The following is a 24,531-nucleotide window of genomic DNA, read 5'->3' on the forward strand; positions in this document are numbered from 1 at the left end:
AGTTGGAAAAATGGGCTTTTGCAACATTTTAGACTTATTTCTACAAACTTTGAGACTTTCTTTTTGCATTCTTACACTACACACTCCAGTTTTGAAAAGTGTGATGGGAATGCTGGCGTGGTTAGCTATGTCAATTACGTTCTCTCTCGATTTAAACTCTAAAGTTTACACTCTGAACTCATTCCGGTAAGGGGTGGTGTAGAAAAACGGGAGTAACAGGAGTAAGGCCCCTTTTTCACACGGGCGAGATTTCCGCACGGGTGCAATGCCTTAGTTGAACGCATTGCACCCGCACTGAATCCGGACCCATTCATTTCTATGGGGCTGTGCACATGAGCGGTGATTTTCACGCATCACTTGTGCGTTGCGTGAAAATCGCAGTATGCTCCTCTATGTGCATTTTTCACGTAACGCAGTGAATGGGGTTGCGTGAAAATCAGAAGCATCCGCAAGCAAGTGCAGATGCGGTGCGATTTTCATGCACGGTTGCTAGGTGACGATCGGGATGGGGATTATTTTAACATGGTTATAAGGGAAAATAATAGCATTCTTAATACAGAATGCATAGTACAATAGGGCTGGAGGGGTTAAAAAAATAAATCAAAATATTTTAACTCACCTTAATCCACTTGTTCGCGCAGCCGGCATCTCTTCTGTCTTCATCTGTGAGGAAAAGGACCTTTGATGACGTCACTACGCTCATTACATGATCCATCACCATGGTGATGGCTCATGTGACGGACCATGTGATGAGCATAGTGACGTCATCAAAGGTCCTATTCCTCACAGAAAAAGACAGAAGAAATGCCGGCTGCGCGAACGAGTGGATTAAGGTGAGTCAAATTATTATTTATTTATTTTTTAACCCCTCCAGCCCTATTGTACTATGCATTCTGTATTCAGCCTGAAGAAGTTCTGTGAAGAAGTTCGGGTCTGGGTATCACATTCAGTTTTTTATCACGTGCGTGCAAAACGCATTGCACCCGAGGGATAAAAACTGAACAACGGAACGCAATCGCAGTCAAAACTGACTGCAATTGGGTACCTACTCGCGCGGGTTTGCCACAATGCACTGGGACGCATCAGGACCTTATCCAGACACGTTCGTGTGAAAGTGCTAGGTTTAAAAATATGCCAAATCTAACACACAGCATTTAACATTTGATACATTTGGCACAAAACTGACTTCAAATATTAACCTGAGGAAGGAGCCAGAACGCTTCTGAAATGCGCCCCATGTTTTAAGAAAGGCTTTTTACTTTTGCACAAGAACAGCGCCCGTTTTTGTGCAGTTCTGTTGTCATTACATTCTCGGATCTATAGTGGAGACCACAGGGAAGGAGAAGCAGTTCTACCAGTGGAATCAACTGTGAAAGGACTGGAATGTATACTCACTTGGGACTAAAACAGACTGTAAAGGTGGTTTTCTGGAAAGGTAAAAGAACTCCTTCATTGGGGCAGCAGGTAAGAATACTAGAGACCTCTCTATCACTCATCCTGTTCCTGTAGTCCATGTCTTGCAGAGCAGCATCTGTGCTTTCTAGAATATTGGTGCCCTGTAAAGCAATAGAATAGTAAAACTGGTACTACATAGCATAGATGTTACTGTTTGTAGGGTAACCGGCAGTTATTAAAGGGGTTGTTTGGTTTCAAGAGGTAACTGGACAACACGTGGCACGTGTCTGCCATAAATAATAGATCAGATCCCATGCTGCCACTCTTGTTCTCATGACCGATGCAGCCAATCACTGGCCTCAGAGGTGCACTCATAGGCCAGTAACATGTGTTATCGATGTGATGTCACCGCTGTAGCCAGGTAAACAAAGCTCAGCTGGGAGAACTGGAGAGGGGGCACAAGAAATGCTTGGTAAGTGATGATCTATTCTTCATTGCAGGCAGATCCCAAGTGTTGTCCAGGTGCCTCCTGAACCCAGACTACTACTTTAAGTCTAATGCAAACAAGAAATGATAATTGATAATGGAGAGACTTTTATAAGGCCGTTGTGGTAACAAGGCACAGATTAGTAGATTAGAGAAGGGTAAATTAACCACAGGTCTAAGGACCAGGACCATCAGCCTTAATTCTGTAGTGGGCAGTCCTTAAGCAGTCAATCTTGTATTTGGCAATGATTTTTGGCTAGATCACTGTAGGTTTCATGTATAGTTGGGAGATTATCTTGATTTCCTCCTACTATGTATAATAATGGAGTTGTCAGGTCCAGCTAACTTAATCCTGCTAGTGGCATGCCACGGTGGCCACAGGACCAAAGCACTTTTGGTGTAGCAGGGACCCGAAGTGACTGGGAATGGGGACGCGGTGCAGGAACGGAAGAATTTTGGGCAGTTTTTTTTTTTTATTGGGCACAAATTCCCCGGTCTTTGTTGACTGGCTCCTTACATCACAGTTCATACTTACAAAACTGCATCTTCCCAAAAGGTGTGTTACTGTGTCTCCTTTGTCACTATGCAGGACCAACAGTGTTCGCTTTAAGCAAAGTATGCATTCCAATATCATTTAAACAAACTTACCAGTTCAGCACCCACGGCGTTATCATCCAAGACCGACACCCAACTTATTGTCTCAGGGCTATCATTATAAATCACTGCTTTGTGAATTTTTGATGTTCCAAAGTAGACAGATCCAAAGTGAAGGCATTTTAGAGGTTTTCCAGAGAGATCTAGAAGTTCTAAATTCTGGTTGACTATATTTCCTTTTATCTTCAAGAGCAGCTCCTCATGACCTTGTAATTTCACTCTAAGGTAACCAGCCAGATGTCAGGTTTCATACATAAAATCTTTATGCACATGCATATATAACACCTTGCAAAGTTTGTATTTGTATACATGTGTGGCTTTATCTGATGCCGCCTTTACATGGTGCTGCAGAATAGGACTTGCTCCTTGTCTGGATGTGGCCCCGTGTTTACCCATATGACAGCTTTCCTGGCTGTCCTCTGCTGCGCTGTCTTTAGCATAGGCACTGAACAGTAGCTGAATACATCCAGCGCCTGCACAGAAGATCCAGGCTGAGACAGCTGTCATCTTGGTAAATCATGACCACCATATTGACATGAGTCCCGCAGCTCTGGACTGTTTATATGGCCGATAAATGGCCAGCCAAGGGCCTTCTAATGAGTACCCGGGTGTGAAGTATGATAAGTATTTATGTGCCACAACAAATAATTTAGTCTTTTTAGTCACTAAGGAGTTAAATTTGTTTTCCCTTAGCTCACAGCACTTCATGAATGAAGATTACTAGGATCCAACCACTAGACCCTCCCTGTCCCTTAATTAAATTTGAGCTAAAGCTGAATTCTGCCAAGATCCTCAGGCCCCTTTCACACGAGCGAGTTTTCCACGCGGATGCAATGCGTGACGTGAACACATAGCACCCGCACTGAATCCTGACCAATTCATTTCAAGGGTCTGTGTACATGAGCGTTTTTTTTCACGCATCAGTTCTGCTCTGCATGAAAAACGCAGCATGTTCTATATTCTGCGTTTTTCACGCAGCCCTGACCCCATAGAAGTGAATGGGGCTTCAGTGAAAAACGCATTGCATCCGCAAGCAAGTGAGGATGCAATGCGGTTTTCAATGAAGCTTGCTAAGAGATGTTGTTTGTAAACCTTCCGTTTTTTATAACGTGCGTGAAAAACGCATCAAAGCACATTGCACCCGCGCGGAAAAAACGGAATAACTGAACGCAATCACAGACAAAACTGACTGAACTGTCACTAAACGCACCCTGAACGCATCCGGAGCCAATCCGTCACGCTCGTGTGAAAGAGGCACAGTGTTAATCCAACCACCATTCACAGGACATATTTTGATGCAGAAAACCCAATATGAAGATGTGACAACATCTTAGATGAATATGCGTCAAAATCCACATGACTTACATGTGGATTTTCTGGCAGATTTTCCATGGATTTTACCCTCTACATTGAAAAAAAGTGAAATCTATGGCACAAATTGATATCCTATGGATTGACTGCAAATTACAGTGCCTTGAAAAAGTATTCATACCCCCTTGAACTTTGCCACATTTTTTCATGTTACGCCCACAAACTTAAATGTATTTTATTGGGATTTTATGTGATAGTGTTGAGGATGTCATGATATTAATGTTAAGCCATTACAATATGGAGCTGGCACCTAGATGCTTATATAGTTTGCATACCAAAATTTGTAAAATAATGGAACAGTGGCAAGAAGAAAGCCATTTTTTAAAGCAAGCCATAAGAGGTCCCGTTTGCAGTTTACCACAATCCATGTAGGGGACACATGTTTAAGAAGGTGCTCTCTTCAGATGAGACCAAAGTTGAACTTTTTGGTCTAAATGCAAAACGCTGTGTGTGGCAGAAAACTAACACTGCACATCACCCTGAACACACCATCCTCACTGTGAAACATGGTGGTGGCAGCATCATGCTGTGGGGATGCTTTTCTTCAGCAGGGACAGGGATGGTGGTGATGATGGGTCAGCTGCACTTCAGGGTCAGCTTGAAGTAGGTCGTCTTCAAAATGTCTAAAGTTAACAAAGAAAGTTTGATCCACGTTGCCTCCAATCTACCAAAACTGATATGGAAAGAAAGAGAGATCCTCCAAGTGTATCTTCAGTATTTTCTTTTATAGCTTCACAGATAATCACTACTTCTTACACTGCTTTCTAAACTCCAGTCTCCACCTTAAACAGTCCCAGGAAAACAGATAGGGAAATCGGAGAGTGAAGTATTGCAACGGAGAGTGGTAAAAAGCATGTTTTAATATACTCAAAAACATAAGATTAGCTGACCCAAGGCCCTTGACGAAAAGCGAAAGCTAGGTCAGGTGTGTGGATGCCGAAGTGCAGACTTTTATGATATGCAATTTTAATGTTATGTTCGTGAGTATATTAAAATACTTTTTTACCACTCTCAGTTTCAATACTGCACTATCCGATTTCCCTATCTGTGTTTCTGGGAAGGTTTGAGGGTGAGACTAGAGGTTATAAAGCAATAAGCAAGAAGTTAATTCAGTGATTATCTGTGAAGCTACAAAAGCAAATACTGAAGATACACCTGAAGGATCTCTCTTTCTTTCCATATTTCTTTTGGTAAATTGGAGGTAGCGCGGATCAATCTTTGTTAATGGGAATATGGATGGAGCTAAATACAGGGCAATCCTGGAAGAAAACCTGTGAGAGGCTGGAGAAGGATTGAAACTGGGGCGATGGTTCACCTTCCAGCAGGACAACAACCCTAAACAAACAGCCAGAGCTACAATGTAATGGTTTAGACCAGGGAAGCCCAACCTGCCGCCCTCCAGCTGTTGCAAAACTACAACTCCCAGCATGCCCGGACAGCTTACAGCTATCAGCCTACAGAAGGGCATGTTGGGAGTTGTAGTTTTACAACAGCTGGAGGACCACAGGCTGAGCATCCCTGGTTGAGATCATGTCTTAGAATGGCCCAGTCAAAGTCCAGACCTAAATCCCTTTAAGAATCTGTGGCGAGACTTGAAAATTGCTGTTCACTGACGCTCTCCATGCAATCTGTCTGAGCTTGAGCTTATTTGTAAAGAAGAATTGGCAAATATTTCAGCCTTTAGATGTGCAAAGCTGGCAGAGACATACCCCAAAAGACCTGCAGCTGTAATTGCAGCGAAAAAGTGGTCCTACAAAGTATTGACTCAAATTCACGCCACACTTTACTGATTTTTATTTATTACAAATTTTAAAAAACAGGTATTATTTTCTTTTCACTTCACACATAATTGCTACTTTGTGTTGGTCTATCATATAACATCCCAATAAAAATACATTTCAGTTTGTGGGTGTAACGTGACAAAAAGAGGAAAAGGTCAAGGGGTATGAATACTTTTTCAAGGAACTGTAATTTTTACATGGGGTCAACACAGATTTTTTTATGCAATATGTGGATGCATTTTTTTAAAATTTACATTTAATTTTAAACATTCAAATAAAAAATAAAAACGAAAGTAAGACACATGGCTTAAATCAGATGTTCCATCATTAACTATTTTAAGAGGATTTTCTCTGGACATATGGCTTGTCACATTTGCATTAAAATCTCAGCAACAAATTCAAATTGACAACTAGTGTGGCAAAACTTCCTGCTATCACTTTTGCGAAAACAGCTGAACCAAAAGTCAAAAATCTCAAGTTAGTACAAAATAATTTCATAATTTAGCTGTATGTCAAAGCTTTGATTTACCAATATGTGGACGTTATTAAAGGGGTTGTGCCAAGTTTTCAAGTTATCCCCTGTCTACAGGAAAACAAAGTGATCGCTGGGGGTCTGACCTGTTCCCCCATCCTGTTTTGGTGGCAGACCACACATGCACTTTATTCACTAATTCCGGCAGTCCCAGAGAATAAATGGAGCGGCAGGGTGTACGTGCGGCCTGCCGTTATCATCAGGACAGGAGAAATAGGACCTTGGTTCTTGGGATCAGTTCGTTTTCTCCTATTCTGTGAAAAACTTGGCACAACCACTTTAAGTCTCTGCTGGAAATCCTCTTCATCTCAGGACCATGTGTACAGGGTCTCTGTGTCAGCACAAGAAGTTTGTATGGCTCCATATATTGTGGGCCCATAGATTTCTATGGATGTTATATTACAGCTCCAAACAATTAAAAACTTGTATAGAGCCATTATACAAGGCCTTAAAGGGGTTTTACAGGATCACTATGGTGTTTACCAGATATGCTCAAGTAGTTGCTAACCTGAACTAGTTTATAGCTCCTCCCACCAGCTACTTACATAGATACTCCCCTATCACTGCCCCTAACAACACCCAGCTAGTTTATAGCTCCTCCCAGCAGCTAGTTACATAGACACTACCCGATCACTGCCCCTAACACCCAGCTAGTTTATAGCTCCTCCCACCCAGCTAGTTACATAGACACTCCCTTATCACAGCCCCTTACACCCAGCTAATTTATAGCTCCTCCTACAAGATAGTTACATAGACGCTCCCCATCACTGACCCTAACATCACCCAGCTAGGTTATAGCTCCTCCCACCAGCTAGTTACATAGACACTCTCCTATCACTGCCCCAACAACACCCAGCTAGTTTATAGCTCCTCCCACCTAGCTAGTTACATAGACACTCCCCTATCACTGTACCTTTTGCTGCTATGACACGCCCATGGACATAACATCACAGGAAATAGAAAAGGGATGCACGGACATGGTCATGTGACCACAGCCCAGATTGGAAAATGGGAGCAATAAAGGTAAGAAATACATTACAATATTACAGCTACCTTCATATATAATTATCTGAAGGATGTTGATGCAAACGAGAAAACCCCTTTAACCTTTATTTTTATGCTATTGTCAATGGCTAAATAATTCACTTACTTAGCAGTTTCTTCAAAGACAGCAGGGATGTCTGTACAGAGGTCCACTTTAATTATTTGCATTTTTTTCGGCTCAACTATACCACTGGTGGGAGATATAGTGATCGGAAGGTGCCCACTGTATTTTATTTTAAAAGTACCTGATAAAACATACATATGGTGGTTAGAGTTACAGTTTCATTCACAATGGAGATTAAAAGGGTAATTGTCATATTTTTTTATTTGCTAGTTTATTAGAGCTAGGCATGTATACCTGAGTTAGTCTGTCAATGATTGCCAAAAGATCTGTAATTAACTTATTACAGCTTTCATTAATGTCCTCCGTCCCTTTCCACTGCTCCCTTAATAGACCGTTACTAGGGCTTGTTTGTCTCCGGCTAAGAAGACAGGAAGACGGAGGGGCGGTCCTTCACACTGCATGCCTGCAGAGTGAGGAGGCGTGTCTCTCAGTAATCCAATCTGATTGGCTGGCAGGGAGCTGCTAGCTACAGCAAGTGTGTTTGGGAAGTGAGGGAAAGCAATTTTGGCCTCAGAGAACTGGCAGAGGAGCCATCTTGAGAAGATCCTCATATTGTACACTTTCAAACAGCCATAACTAAGGGAAAAGCTCAAGGAAAACAGTGCTATGTGAAGAAACTAAAGACTGCTTTATGCATAATGTTGCTGCAGCAGTAACATATGCTAAAATAGATTTTTTTAATGAAAACATGACAGTTACACTTTAACTAATTATCTAATTAACAGGTAGTTAATACGCATAAACGCGTGGTAGTGATATTTTTCCATAAATTAGTGCAGAGTACAGAAGAAGTGGAATGATAATGTATGAAAATCGTCTAAATCAATTCCTGTTTCTTGCACTCACAAGGCTGGAAAGATTGTCCCTAGCTGCAGAGAAGCACGCACCAATTCAGAGCTGTCATTACTGCATTCATTATAATGCCCTGGTGGTTTTTTCTTGCACAGCATGGATCATCACTGTCAACCTAGGCACATGGGTACAGCCAATAATCCCAGCACATAACATTAAATAAAACTTACTATTAAGACTTTAGATATAATGCCCCCACGAGGAAGCGAGGTGAAATGCGGGTCGGGGTTGGTGCTGCCATTCTATGTATTTTGTTTAATATCATGTATTTATATTTTTTTAACAATAAAGAATGAATCTATATTATATGTGAGTGTTTAGATTTTTGGTGAGCTATAGATATAATTGCTGTAAGGCGGCATGGCAACTGTATAAAGTGAGGAATCACAGCACAGAACGGTGGAGAGGAACAAGACTGCGACGAAGGACATATCCTATTACAGCATGCAGAAGGACCACTCAGTCTATACCGTAAACTCCACTTAAAGAATGCAAAAGCATTGTGTATTACACAGCCCGATTCTTTTATTATTGAACGAGAGTTTTCTCTTTCATCGGGTAATAAGCGACAGTATTACAGTTGCAAGAAAAGTATGTGTACCCTTATTTAGTCATAAAATGTGATCTGATCTTCATCTAAGTCACAACAATAGACAATCACAGTTGCTTAAACTAATAACACACAAAGAATTAAATGCTACCATGTTTTTATTGAATCACACCATGTAAACATTCACAGTGCAGGTGGAAAAAGTATGTGAACCCTTGGATTTAATAACTGGTTGAACCTCCTTTGGCAGCAATAACTTCAACCAAACGTTTCCTGTAGTTGCAGATCAGACGTGTACAACGGTCAGGAGTAATTCTTAGTAGAAAAGAGGTTAACGGGTGCCGCGCTAAATTATGAAGCAGTATACGGGATCAAGAACCAGAATACAACGTGCCAAATTCGTATGATGCACAAGCGAAAAATTCCAAATCCATAAACAATAGTATACAGGCGGATCTCACACTTCCATATATACCATGCGAAGATTTTCAGCAACCTGTTACTCAGCTGCACATATATGAAGACGGCTGTCTTACGTCTTCCAGTTCACATGCAAAGGAATGGATGTCCGCCTGCAATATGCGATGAAATCTCCCTTAGGTATAACAATCACACGAAAAGCTTGATCCGAAACAGCCCGGATTACCCTAGTAAAGGACAGAAAAAGATTGCGCAATACCCTCGGGATTTAAAAGTAGGAATACTTTAATCTACTTACAAAAAGCAAGTTTTCACAAGCATGTAAAATACCCGACCCGGGTTTCGCACTTAGCTTCGTCAGGGGCCCCTGACGAAGCTAAGTGCGAAACCCGGGTCGGGTATTTTACATGCTTGTGAAAACTTGCTTTTTGTAAGTAGATTAAAGTATTCCTACTTTTAAATCCCGAGGGTATTGCGCAATCTTTTTCTGTCCTTTACTAGGGTAATCCGGGCTGTTTCGGATCAAGCTTTTCGTGTGATTGTTATACCTAAGGGAGATTTCATCGCATATTGCAGGCGGACATCCATTCCTTTGCATGTGAACTGGAAGACGTAAGACAGCCGTCTTCATATATGTGCAGCTGAGTAACAGGTTGCTGAAAATCTTCGCATGGTATATATGGAAGTGTGAGATCCGCCTGTATACTATTGTTTATGGATTTGGAATTTTTCGCTTGTGCATCATACGAATTTGGCACGTTGTATTCTGGTTCTTGATCCCGTATACTGCTTCATAATTTAGCGCGGCACCCGTTAACCTCTTTTCTACTTTGTATTAAGGACTTTGAACCTGTCCTATTAAGGGCACCGCAGCTGACTGTCCATTGATCCACACCTACCAATTTGTTTCTGTCTGTTAGGAGTAATTCTTGACCATTCCTCTTTACAGAACTGTTTCAGTTCAGCAATATTCTTGGGATGTCTGGTGTGAATCACTTTCTTGAGGTCATGCCACAGCATCTCAATCGGGTTGAGGTCAGGACTCTGACTGGGCCACTCCAGAAGGCGTATTTTCTTCTGTTTAAGCCATTCTGTTGTTGATTTACTTCTATGCTTTGGGTCGTTGTCCTGTTGCAACACCCATCTTCTGTTGAGCTTCAGCTGGTGGACAGATGGCCTTAAGTTCTCCTGCAAAATGTCTTGATAAACTTGAGAATTCATTTTTCCTTTGATGATAGCAAATCGTCCAGGGCCTGACGCAGCAAAGCAGCCCCAAACCATGATGCCCCCACCACCATACTTCACAGTTGGGATGAGGTTTTGATGTTGGTGTGCTGTGCCTCTTTTTCTCCACACATAGTGTTGTGTGTTTCTTCCAAACAACTCAACTTTGGTTTCATCTGTCCACAGAATATTTTGCCAGTACTGCTGTGGAACATCCAGGTGCTCTTGTGCAAACTGAATTTATTTCAAGGACCCTTTGGACCCGGAATATATAAATAATAAAGTTCAAATGGCCTAGGCTACTAAATTCCCGTTTCAGGTCTATTAAAATATAACATTTATTTCATTTATTAAAGCTAGTGTGAATCGGGAAAGAAAGGAACTTTAAAATTATAGGTGCTGTAGAGCTCAAGCAGCAGAGGATATGGGTTACTTCACCTATATATCCTGACTCATTCTCATGCGTCTATCTTTCTTTTGTTTGCTATTACAGCAGTCATTATATATCTAAATAGATCGCATTGTTGAGGACCATCTATCAAGTCGCTTTAGATTTCAATCTCTCGCTTTCATTTTGTTATGTATCATTTATCGCGATTCACTGCCGCTTATGTGTCTAAGTGCGCTGAGTCTGCAGTCAATCAACACTATGACACTTAGTCCTACATGCACCTAGCCTAAAATCCGAATTGCAGCTCCCCCAACATGTTTCGCCACAGATGTGGCGTCTTCAGGGGAATGGAGCTACTGTCAAACTGCAAACTGTAAACGTGCAGCAATGTTTTTTTTTGGACAGCAGTGGCTTCCTCTGTGGTATTCTCCCATGAAATCCATTCTTGTTTAGTGTTTTACGTATCGTAGATCCGCTAACAGGAATGTTAGCATATGCCAGAGATTTTTGTAAGTCTTTAGCTGACACTCTAGGATTCTTCTTCACCTCATTGAGCAGTCTGCGCTGTGCTCTTACAGTCATCTTTACAGGACAGCCACTCCTAGGGAGAGTAGCAGCAGTGCTGAACTTTCTCCATTTATAGACAATTTGTCTTACCGTCGACTGATGAACAGCAAGGCTTTTGGAGATACTTTTAAAACCCTTTCCAGCTTTATGCAAGTCAACAATTCTTAATTGTAGGTCTTCTGAGAGCTCTTTTGTGTGAGGCATCATTCACATCAGGCAATGCTTCTTGTGAAAAGCAAACCCAGAACTGGTGTGTGTTTTTTATAGGGCAGGGCAGCTGCTGTGACTTAGATGAAGATCAGATCACATTTTATGACCAATTTTTGCAAAAATCTATATCATTCCAAAGGGTTCACATACTTTTTCTTGCAACTGTATACTGCCAACTGATTGCTAAGTAGCGTTACCACGAATGCTCATTAGCAATGATCTGCCAGAAACTCTGCCCGTCTAATGCAGGCTTTAGTTATAAGTGGCTCTAACTGGTGCAGAGGGAGGCATACCAGCCATGATCATGTCCTGAGAAGACAGAAGGACCAGAGTGAAGCCCGGATGTCAGAGAGAATGTGTCACCTAGGATTTCTGTAGCTGGCAATTAAAACCAGAAAGTGATACACGTTACTTTTTCTAAACTGATTTGATTTTATGACTGTAGATTTTTTTAAATTCTATTTTCAATACATGGTTATGGGGGCAGCCATTTTGCCGCAGATCTTATTTCCAGAATTTAGAGATATGATTTACAGCAGCCACATGGGTCACAAGGGGGACTCATCTATATATATATATACTGTATATATATTAGGGACGAGCAAATCGATAAACATGGCTGCACATCTCTTCCAGCCATGATAATCTTGTTACGAGTATCCGCGCATGTACAACTGATTCGGTTAACTAGTCCAATCTTTTGCGCATGAGCCAATACTTATAGTAATGAGATTATCATGGCTGCACATGTTGCTAAAAATCGCTGATACAGATTTGCTTTTATATCATTGCGCATGCACTGATACTTACAGTAACTGCGCATTCGACAGAAAGCACACGTATCCATTCATTTTAATGTGTGTATTCACATATCCGTTTTTTTACCATGGTTCGTGGGTCCGTGTTTTTAGCACGGATGCATGCTCTATTTTGTCCGTGTTCATGGATCCATCAAGCCCATTATAGTCTATGGGTCCGTAAAAAACCCTATGACAAGTGTTAATTTTTCAGATGAAAAATATAAGTTTTTGCGGCAAAATCCATCATACTTTATCTAATCTTCAAACATATAGACTTTTGCTTACATGTTTCTGGTGGGCAGCCTTATTAGTCATAGCATACAAAGTAAAAAAAAAAAGGCCCCGTCGAATTTTCTGGCTCCTTATCGATTTTTTTCTACGGCTGTGTTGCATCAGTTTTTTTATTGCCCATTAAAAATAGCTGACTTATTTTTTTTTTATCCCAACCTCTGCAGTGCCCTCATTATATATATAATGGCTCCCCAATAGTCCCCCCCGCCCCACTATAGATAGTGCACCCCAGTATGGATAATGCCCTACACAGTGCCCCTAATATAAATAATGGCCCTCTTTGTGACCCACAGTATAGATGATGACCCCATTTGTGCCCCCAGTATTCTAAAATGCCCCTTCTGTGTCCCTGGTATTATAAATTGACACTTTGTGTTCCCAGTATTATAAATTGTTCCTTTTGTGGCCCGGTATTATAAATTGCCCCCTTTAGTGCAGGCCAAAAAAAAAGTACCGTACCTCATGTGACATCATCACGCTGGAGCGCAGGTCCTGCTGCCTCAAGTGGGGAGTGAGTGTTCCAGCGCATGCAAATGGTTGAGGTGAGTATTATTATTTTTATTTTAACCTATTTTACATGATAGACTGGTAAAACTGTAACTTGTGTTTTCCTACGACCAGTAACATAAAAAAATCTTTAAAGACGTGTCACAGCACATTTTATGGCAGCGACCCCTTAAATACAGCAATTTTATAGTATCAACTCTATAGTTCTGCTCAAAAAGATATGCAGAAGTGAATGGCTAAGTAGGCCAGAGTGCACTTGTAGACTAGCAGTGCTTGAAGTCTTTCAAGATCTCATCAATGATTTCATTTTAATTAAACAGACGTGAGGGAGCCAAAAACACCGGTGAGTGCTACTATTTTTTTTTTACTCTTTAGATTCCAAAATGAAGCGAGGTAACAAGTGCTTACATGTACTGTATGCTGCAAATTAGTAATAATGCTGCCACCTAGTGGAATTATGTATCAACTGGAAACTAACACAAGTCATTATTGTGCTAATGTAAGAATATATAAAACTTCTGTCTTAGTCTTTAAAAAAGGCCTATCCTGCACTATATAGGCAAAGAAAAAAAAAATCCCAAAGAGTTTCTTTAACATCACAGATGTATTCTCCCCTAGAAACACTGCTTCTAAAGTAAAATATGTCTATACGGTTGCATTCACACAGTTGTCAGGAATAGAGCTGCCATCTATCCTGGAATTTTTTTTTTATATCTTTGTTCGACAAAAAATTATTTTACTGTTTGGCGGCATTCGCAAAGCATAGCGTTTTCTTTAAGGTGTCCTTTTTTTCTTTCCGCTATCTTCTCTATAATGAAATAAGCCAGCAAAAATGTGGTAAAAAATAAATAAAAAATACACCAAAGCCTTGTGAAAAAGAAAAACATGGTATATTTTAGGTATAGGTGTGTGAAGGAAACCTAATATTGTGTCATATGGAGGCGCCCCCCAGTACTTTACTGAGTGTCTATGGCTTGACTCTCTGTGTACCTCTACCCTGGCTCCATGCACATCAAGCCTAAACTGGTAAGAACTGCAGCACTTGCTTCAAAATTGCAGGAAAAGGTGAATATCATTCTGCTATGATCCCACAAGGCAGGGGTTAACAGTTGTCACTTCATTTCAATGTATTAGGAAGATGCTCGACCTAAAAGGGCAGCAAAATTCTACCGTTCTGCAAGACAAGAATCAGAAATCCCACAGAATGGTCCAATATACAGAGGGGTTTTACCTGGAGAAGAACCATGGTTTGTAACTGCAATCTCCTTGTAGATCACTTTACTATTTGCAACCAGGTCGCCAAAATTTACTTCTGGGTCAATTTCTAGACAGCAGGAAGGGGTCAAACTGGAAAAAAAGCAGTTGTATTATTAATAATAATAATAATAATCAGTTACACTCTTGAGCTAGGTGCTTTATACAGAAAAGACACTGAAAAGACAAAAGCTGTACTGACATATAAAAGTCTAACCTTTTGCGCCAAAAATTGCGACTTTATGAGGTCATTTATCAAAGTGGCGTAAAGTAGAACTGGCTTAGTTGCCCATAGCAACCAATCAGATTCCACTTTGCATTTTTCACAGCCCCTTTGGAAAATGAAAGGTGGAATCTGATTGGTTGCTACGGGCAACTAGGGCAGTTCTACTTCACACCAGTTTGATAAATCTCCCCCTATGCTTTTCTCAGTTGCTCTTGCCACTTTTTATAAAACTGGGCAGTACTTATTGGAAGGGGAAGCCCCTATACATTTCTAATAATTTAAAGGGGTATTACCATCTTGGACATTGAGGGAATATGGCTAGGATATGCCCCCAATGTCTGAAAGGTGCAGGTTCCACCTCTGGGACCCGCACCTATACTTAAAACGGAGCCAGCACAGTGCCAGAGGGTGCACCGTGCATGAGAGGCCGCCCTCCATCTATTTCTATTGCGTCAAAAATAAGCGCTTCCACCACTCCATTCACTTGTATGGAGCTGACAGAAAAAGCCAAGCCAGCTTGACTATTTTCAGCGCTCCCATAGGAATAAATGGAGGGAGATCGCGAGTGCGCCCTCCAGCACTTTGCTGGCTCCGTTCTAAATATAGGTGCGTGTCCGAGAGGTGGGACCCATACCTATCAGACATCGGGGGCATATCCTGGTGATATGCCCCCAATGTCCAAGATGTGAATACCCCATTAAGAAAGAAAACTTCCATTTCTGGTGCACAGACATCACAAATGTGACAAATATATTTAGAGACATGCGTCCCTCAATAAATTAGACACATCTTCCTCTGGTGGGCTTGTGAAATGCAAGAATTTAGTAAGTGAGCCACAATAAGGGTCTATTCACATGTCCGTAGTGTATTGCAGATCTGCAAATTGCGGCCGGCACCCCCCATAGAACTGCCTATTCTTGTCCGCAATTGCGGACAAGAATAGGACATGTTCTATTTTTTGCGGACTCACGGCCCACGGAAATGCGGATTCGGAGAGCACACTGTGTACAGTCCCCCATAGAGAATGAATGGGTCCGCACCCGTTACACAAAATTGCGGAAAGGATGCAGACCCATTTGCGCATGTGTGAATAGAGCCTTAAGGTAAAAATTTATTTTTGTTAAAAAAAAAATTACGACATGATCTTCCCAGTTAAAGGGGTGTCCTAAGATTTACTTACTGAAGAGCTATCCTCGGGATAGGTCATCAATATCAGATCAGTAGAGGTCCTGCGCCTAGCACTTCAGTCAATCCGCTGTTTTTAGAGCTACAGCGCCAGTACTAGGCATCAGAATGACATAGTTCCATACACTGTGCAGTAGCCATGCCTACTGCTCCCATTCAGAGATATGGAGATAGTACTGCTAATGGTCATGTTAATGCCCCAAGGACTGTGACCTTAGAAACCTGGAAGGTTGAAGTGTCTGAGTATATGTCATTTTTATCTTCATACTTGCACTTTAATGCTAAGCTCCCATAAACAGGCAGTGAGATGCATTGAGAGGACTCCCGTGCTCATGCACATAATGTAGAGGACTCAAGGAGCAGTCCTCTCAATGCACTTTACTGCTGGAATGCAAGTGAATATGAAGATAAAAATGACATAATCAGACGCAGTGTCACTTACACTATAAGGGTGGGTTCACACTAGGGTTAGGGATTCCGTTATGACTTTGTTATAACGGAACATAACAGAATCCATAAGACGGAAGGGCGGATCCATTTTGCTGCCCATAGACTTGCATTATGACGGAATGCAAAATGGACGCCTTTAAAAGACATTCCGTTTGCTCTCTGTCCTAATAGAAGTCTATGGGAATCAAAACGGATCCGTCTGGTTCTCGTTAATGCAAGACGGAAAACAAAGTCCTGTCGACAGGACTATGTTTTCCGTCTTGCATAACGGGACCCAGATGGATCCGTTATGTTTTCCCATAGACTTCTTTTAGGACGAAGCAAAACGGAATGCCTCCTAAAGGCTTCCATTTTGCATTCCATCTTATGGATTCCGTTAAGTTCCGTTATAACCCTGTTATAACAGAAAGCTATAACGGAATCCCTACCGCCAGTGTGATCCCACCCTAAGTGCGCTAATTTGGGGGGTGCTTTGGAGTTGACAGATTTCCTTTAATTGCCCTGAGTCGAAGCCACCAGATATGTGTATGAGGGTGCCCTGACTTTCCCCCAGGGAACAGAAGAATTGGACAGTTGGATTTCAGCATGCCCAATCCTTATGTTCTCCTTATTTGTCTGATGGCAACGTACGGTATCCCCCTCTCTCCATTGAAAACACATAAATGGTCATCTGAGCAGTGTCCTTGTATATAAGATGGTCAGGAACAATGGCTGACTACAATCAGGGGCTTAGCTATAGGCTCATGGGCCCTGGTGCAAATGTTCAGCTTGGGCCCCTCCTCCCTCAGTGCTTTGTGGCCAGGGGCAGGGAAGCACATAGCCTTCCTTCTGCCTGAAGCAAACATTAAAATGGCAACCCCCCCCCCCCCCATGCCAAATTCTTGACCTAACCCCTTCCCTCCAGCCAAAGGTGTCACTTGACCAGCATGCACTTTCTATAATACCAGTGTCCTCTTAAATGGCACAAGGATCTTTGGGCCCCCTCAGGCTCCAGGGCCCGGTAGCGACTGCTACCTCTGCACCCCCTATAGCTACACCCCTGACTACAATGTATGCCAAGCATTAGGTGTTTAGATAATAGCCCGGCGTGTAGTCAGGATCTGTAGGAGGCCATAGTAAGTGTTGTGTATAGCTGTGAAAGTAGACACTGTAGAAGCTGAGTAACGTGAAAGGCAGGAGAAGACAGTGGACAGCTGTGACACAAGGGAAAGTGCCTCATAATGACGTCCAATTCAATTAACTCAAGCACTCGCAAGAATGAATTATAACAGGCAAGAATGAGCTTCTCCACCAAAAAACAACCTGAATATGTCAAAAATTAAGAATTACTTGAGGACATCTGTTGCACTGATAGTAGTTACAATGAATTATTAAATAATGACTCTATTTAAACCTGTGAAAGGTGGAGGGACATTAATATTAATATTTTATCTACAGAGTTTCCACTTCATTCATTTGCAGTCAGGTAAAATTACTTTTTTTTACCACTTTCAAGTATTATTAATGTTTTTGTGCACAGCTCAAATCCCAGCATCATAAATCAAGCTTTGTAAAAGCTGCCGCGCTTCCTCCGTGCTTCAATCTTCTCTTGCTTAAAGGGGTTTTCTGACTTTCTGTAAACTAAGCTCATTCCCTGTGTACTATGAAATTATGAAACTTTCTAAAAAAAAATATTATGGTTAAAGTCTTTTGATCTGTGTAAATGGAGACGTAATGCTCTCTTTAAAGGGAATCTGCCACCTGACAACCAGGCAGAACGCCTTGTAGAGCTAGATCAGCGGAATGGAATGATAACTTTCATTTTGTGATCCCTTGCTTCATTCTGGAGAGAACGTACTACTACTGTGTCATTTAAAAGGGAGGGAGGAGCTGGCAGAGGAAGGAGGAGGAGCAAAGGTGCACGGAGTGGCCCGCCCTCCGTGCACTTAACTGCTCATTTAAATATAAATCAAAATTATTTTTTTCTCTAGAATGAAGCAACAGATTGCTAATTGAAAAGTAATGTTACGTTCAGCTCAGCAAGCCCTACGAGGCACTGTGCCTGGTGTAACTGTGAACGATCTGGTGACAGGCTCCCTTTAAAACCCTGAAAATATTCAAAGTAATCTATATAAGTAATACTGGGGTGAGGCTACATGAATGCACATAGGAAGCCAGCAATCAGTTACATAACATGGTTAATGGGGTGTTGCTAAGCTTAAAAGTTATCCCCTATCCACAGGATTGCGTGGGGGTCCGACCAATGTATAGTGGTGAATAAATGGAAACATCTTACCCTAATAATGGCACCTCAATGACGTCATTATCAACCACAACCAGTAGCTTGTCATGAATGTCTTCCTTTTTGGAGGGACGATATTCCACAGATGCTGTCACTTGGAGCCCGGGTGCTATAGGCTTCTCTGGATTTTGTACATATAGTGTAAACTGGAGAGGAACATGAGCAGACATGTATTTACCATGCGGAATGGAAAGGGAAGAGGAACATATAAGTGGCTGTATCTACAGTCCTTCCACTCTCCACCAAGGTAATTCCTTTAATGTGCACTGCACTTTCCCATCACGTATAATAAATCATCCTTCTGTAGTGTGAACTTTAGATACTGTATCTCTGGAATGCTTTCCAGACCCTCAGCTCTAGCGTTCAATCAGGAGACTGCTAGATTGACCGCTCCGAGCGTAGGAGCTGGGAGGTGTTTAGTGCAGAGAACCCTGAGTACTGAACATGAAGGGACCATCTCCTGGACACCTGTGGCCATAACAGGATGACAACTTAAATGTCTCAGTCATGTAACCTGCTTGGCCATTACTCTGAGAATATCTGCACTGCTCTCGTGCTTTCAGAAGTTTTGAGGGGTCTGATGGAACGGTAGGCAATGGAGAATGCTCCGATATTAGCTCTTCAACCCCTTAGATGTCACAGTCAACAGAGACTTCAGCACCAAAGTAGTCTGACAGACGATAAGGACAAATGATCAAAGTTACAATTATATACAGTACAGACCAAATATTTGGAAACACCTTCTCATTCAAAGAGTTTTCTTTATTTTCATGACTATGAAGGCATCAAAACTATGAATTAACACATGTGGATTTATATACATAACAAACAAGTGTGAAACAACTGAAAATATGTCATATTCTAGGTTCCATCAAAGGAGCCACCTTTTGCTTTGATTACTGCTTTGCACACTCTTGGCATTCTCTTGATAAGCTTCAAGAGGTAGTCACCTGAAATGGTCTTCCAACAGTCTTGAAGGAGTTCACAGAGATGCTTAGCACTTGTTGGCCCTTTTGCCTTCACTCTGCGGTCCAGCTCACCCCAAAACATCTCGATTGGGTTCAGGTCTGGTGACTGTGGAGGCCAGGTCATCTGGCGCAGCACCCCATCACTCTCATTCATGGTCAAATAGCCCTTACTTTCAAAGTTTTCCCAATTTTTCGGCTGACTGACCTTCATTTCTTAAAGTAATGATGGCCACTCGTTTTTCTTTACTTAGCTGCTTTTTTCTTGCCATAATACAAATTCTAACAGTCTATTCAGTAGGACTATCAGCTGTGTATCCACCTGACTTCTCCACAACGCAACTGATGGTCCCAACCCCATTTATAAGGCAAGAAATCCCACTTATTAAACCTGACAGGGCACACCTGTGAAGTGAAAACCATTTCAGGTGACTACCTCTTGAAGCTCATCAAGAGAATGCCAAGAGTGTGCAAAGCAGTAATCAAAGCAAAAGGTGGCTACTTTGAAGAACCTAGAATGACATATTTTCAGTTGTTTCACACTTATTGGTTATGTATATAATTCCACATGTGTTAATTCATAGTTTTGATGCCTTCAGTGTGAATCTACAATTTTCATAGTCATGAAAATAAAGAAAACTCTTTGAATGAGAAGGTGTGTCCAAACTTTTGGTCTGTACTGTAGGTCATCAATATCAGATCACCGGGGGGGGGTCCAATAACCAGCACCTCTTTTTGGCAGTCGGAAATAAAACAGCCGACGGAGCCGGAAGCAGAAGGCTTCAACCACTGTGTAACCCAGCAATATACAGTGATGCCGCCTTCTGCTTCCAGCTCCGTCCACAGTTTTGTTCCCGCACTGTCGGCTGCTGAAAACAGCTCATTGGTGGAGGTGCGAGGTGTTGAACCCACACTGATCTGATATTGGGGGTCACCAATATCTACAGGATGGAAAACCCCTTTATAGGGAACCTGTCACCGGGATTTTGTGTATAGAGCTGAGGACATGGGTTGCTAGATGGCTGCTAGCACATCTGCAATACCCAGTCCCCATAGCTCGGTGTGCTTTTATTGTGTAAAAAAAAACTGATTTGATACATATGCAAATTAACCTGAGATGAGTCAGAGCTTGAAAATATGACTCCTCTGGTCACACAAGTAAGATATGACTCATCTCAGGTTAATTTGCATATGTATCAAATCTTTTTTTTACACAATAAAAGCACACAGAGCTATGGGGACTGGGTATTGCAGATGTGCTAGCGGCCATCTAGCAACCCATCTCCTCAGCTCTATACACAAAATCCCGGTGACAGGTTAACTTTAATTAAAATGTATTTTTTTTAAATAAAAAATAAACACATTTTTTTCACAAAAAATTAGTTTATGTCTAAAAGTACAGTAGGTCAACATCAAAGCATCTTGTAAAAATAAAGATAACACATTATACTGCACTGTACATGGCAAAAAAAAATTTACATTGTCAGATATAGTATTATTTATACTGCACAGTAAACAATGTAAGAAAATGCGATAAGAACGTTGGAAATGATATTTTTACAATCTCTATAACAAAAACAATTATAAAATGTAATAAATTATATGTACCCCCTTATAGAACCACATAAAAATAAAGCTCATCCAATAAAAATCAAACACCATAGGGGTACATCAAAGAAAAAAGGTAAAATAATGGCACTTGGAATGTGGTGATAAAAAAGAATCCCAGCCCCTTCAGTAAATTTCTAGATGGGGTCATGTGTGCTGCAGCAGCCAATAACTGGCCTTAAGCAGCAAATCACTACTGGTCATGTGCCACTTGGTGACACATCATCACTGATGCCAGTTATACCAATATTCGCCTGTTAAACCTTTGGTTATGCTAGTGGTGATGCTCCGCTGTCCCCATCGCCCTTTGCTAACTTGTCCAGCTACATGACTACTGCAGCCAATCCCTGATTACAGTCTTGGGATGTACATACAGGTATCACAGCTGAGGCCAGTGATTGCCTGCGTGGTCACGTGGATGTGCAGCTGGGGACCAGCGGAGTGTCTGCTCTGGAGCAGCAGAGAATTGAACTAATATTGGAGTAATGGTAATTTTTGTAATCACATTTTCTATGGGTAGGTGAATTTCTGAACTGCCCAAAGAAAACAATGAAAATATTTCTATAGAAGAACACACTATACATCCTGATACTGATTTATACCTGGGGGTCGCTTGCTCCATGTATTTTGATTGCTTTAGCCACATGACTAATGTTCTGCACAGAGATATTGGCTTGGTAAGTCCTTCCAACGAATACATCCATGAAATGGAGAAGACCGGGAGCAATCCTCACTCCTAATGTCTTGTCCAGTAATTCTTCCATGGCTGCAGGGGAACAATGGATAAGCAATCACATGATACTGAACTGCCCTACTCATACATTGTGTGCATCACGAGAAAAGAAAGTGAAAAGAAAGAGAGAGGAAGTAGAGAGATGCAGTGGAAAGAGAGAGGGGGAGGAAGTAGAGAGAGGCAGTGGAAAGAGAGAGGGGGAGGAAGTAGAGAGAGGCAGTGGAAAGAGAGAGGGGAAGGAAGTAGAGAGAGGCAGAGGAAAGAGAGAGGGGAAGGAAGTAGAGAGAGGCAGTGGAAAGAGAGAGGGGGAGGAAGTAGAGAGAGGCAGTGGAAAGAGAGAGGGGGAGGAAGTAGAGAGAGGCAGTGGAAAGAGAGAGGGGAAGGAAGTAGAGAGAGGCAGAGGAAAGAGAGAGGGGAAGGAAGTAGAGAGAGGCAGTGGAAAGAGAGAGAGGGGGAGGAAGTAGAGAGAGGCAGTGGAGAGAGAGAGGGCGGAAGGAAGTAGAGAGAGGCAGTGGAGAGAGAGAAAGAGAGGGGTAGGAAGTAGAGAGAGGTAGTGGAAAGAGAGAGGGGGAGGAAGTAGAGAGAGGCAGTGGAAAGAGAGAGGGGGAGGAAGTAGAGAGAGGCAGTGGAAAGAGAGAGGGGAAGGAAGTAGAGAGAGGCAGAGGAAAGAGAGAGGGGAAGGAAGTAGAGAGAGGCAGTGGAAAGAGAGAGAGGGGGAGGAAGTAGAGAGAGGCAGTGGAGAGAGAGAGGGCGGAAGGAAGTAGAGAGAGGCAGTGGAGAGAGAGAAAGAGAGGGGTAGGAAGTAGAGAGAGGTAGTGGAAAGAGAGAGAGAGGGGGGAGGAAGTAGAGAGAGGCAGTGGAGAGAGAGAGGGCGGAAGGAAGTAGAGAGAGGCAGTGGAAAGAGAGAGGGGGAGGAAGTAGAGAGAGGCAGTGGAAAGAGAGAGGGGAAGGAAGTAGAGAGAGGCAGTGGAAAGAGAGAGGGGAAGGAAGTAGAGAGAGGCAGTGGAAAGAGAGAGAGGGGGAGGAAGTAGAGAGAGGCAGTGGAGAGAGAGAGGGCGGAAGGAAGTAGAGAGAGGCAGTGGAGAGAGAGAAAGAGAGGGGTAGGAAGTAGAGAGAGGTAGTGGAAAGAGAGAGAGAGGGGGGAGGAAGTAGAGAGAGGCAGTGGAGATAGAGATAGCAAAAATAATAAGGATGGAATGGAAAGAAAAAAGAAAGTGAAAGGAGGTACAGCGAGACACTGAAATAGAAAAAGAGAAAGGAAGAAGAGATTGGAGGAAAAGAGAGAGTAAATAGGGAACTCCGGTGTTTACAACACTCCGATACATTTATATTATAACACAAAGTAAGAAAAGAGAGAGAAGGAAAGAGAGAGGAAGGTGAGGAAGATAGAGAGTACACAATGAGAGAGAGGATGGAAAGAATAAGAGACAGAGAAAGAGAGGAATAAAGGAGAGAGGAACAGAGATGTCTGAGAAATAGGGAGGGAAAATGAGGAAGGAGAGAAGGGAGAGAAAGAAAGAAAGAAAGAAAGAAAGAAAGAAAGAAAGAAAGAAAGAAAGAAAGAAAGAAAGAAAGAAAGAAAGAAAGAAGAGAAGCAGGTAAGAGATGCATTTGGGTACTTATAATATCCTAATACATTTGCAGGAAGAAGGAGAAAGAGTAAAATAGATAGAAAGTGAAAAGAGAGAGAGGGGAGAGAAAAACAGGACATTGAAGAAAGAGGGCAAGAAAAATAGAGGAAAGAGTAAAATAGAGAGGAAGGAGAGAGAGACACACTGTGTAAACACAGGGGAATGAAGGCGGAAAGGGAAAGGGGGAAACTGGAGAGATAAAATGTAGAAAGTGCAGGGATGGAGACGGTTCCATAGACGTTTCTATGGGCAGTGTATGATGCTGCATGATCCGGGATATATCCAGGGCAGTGACCGGGGAGCACCGGGTACGTACCGGGCTGTGGACGGATAGATGGAACACGCTTTACTCTCCAAGTCGCAGCCTCCAGTCACTAAGGTAAACGAGCGTCAGCCAGCGTCCTCCGGTTGCTGGGCAACGGCAGGAATTTCAGGGCGGAGAGCGGGTGAACGGTGTACAACTTCCTCCACCAATGGGAGGGCGGGCACTGTGAGGGGGCGGCGCTCAATGTGGTCTGGACCTATCACAAGTGAGGTTTCGGTCGGGGCTGTGTACCACGTGCTGTGCTCGGGGCATTTTGAGGGAACGTTCAACGTTGTCCCCAGCAGCAGCTTCACAGAATGGCGCAGTGACTGTGCTGAGGATGCGTTCGGAAGTGGTGCCCATATACTAGGCTCAGGGGGTGATGGGCACTAATGCCCTCATACACATGAATACACCAACCACAGGTTCCAGTGCAGCATGATGCTCCTGGGGTAACACTTCTGGGCAGGGTTGCCAACCAGAATTTCTCCTCCTTCTGGACTACTTCTCCCCAAATCACGGGCAGCCAATGTTTTTATGGACGAATGATACAGATGAGAAGTAATCCCCGTCTATAGCTCAATGTACTGATTGCCGGCATTTACTGTGAGCTGAGAAATGATGACATTACCACCAAACTACTCGTGCACCAGCAGCCTCACAAAAATCACGGACACATTATTTTTTTTATCTCT

The 24,531-nt window shown here is 42.4% G+C and overlaps 1 protein-coding gene across 1 annotated transcript in view; it reads right to left on the minus strand.

Annotated features, from left to right (window-relative positions):
* CFAP47 (cilia and flagella associated protein 47) overlaps positions 1-23,925 on the minus strand; it is a 465,875-nt gene extending 441,950 nt beyond the window's left edge. The window contains exons 1-7 of the mRNA XM_044285568.1: positions 23,849-23,925; positions 21,771-21,934; positions 18,590-18,741; positions 14,431-14,546; positions 7,370-7,508; positions 2,530-2,755; positions 1,396-1,556 (exon numbers count right to left, since the gene is read on the minus strand). Of these exons, the coding sequence (XP_044141503.1) occupies positions 1,396-1,556; positions 2,530-2,755; positions 7,370-7,508; positions 14,431-14,546; positions 18,590-18,741; positions 21,771-21,932 (956 nt within the window). The 5' untranslated portion in view covers positions 21,933-21,934; positions 23,849-23,925. The remainder of the gene's footprint in view (positions 1-1,395; positions 1,557-2,529; positions 2,756-7,369; positions 7,509-14,430; positions 14,547-18,589; positions 18,742-21,770; positions 21,935-23,848) is intronic.
* Between the last annotated feature and the right edge of the window lie 606 nt (positions 23,926-24,531).

The sequence above is a fragment of the Bufo gargarizans genome, chromosome 3 (assembly GCF_014858855.1).
Source record: "Bufo gargarizans isolate SCDJY-AF-19 chromosome 3, ASM1485885v1, whole genome shotgun sequence".
Lineage (NCBI taxonomy): Eukaryota > Metazoa > Chordata > Amphibia > Anura > Bufonidae > Bufo > Bufo gargarizans.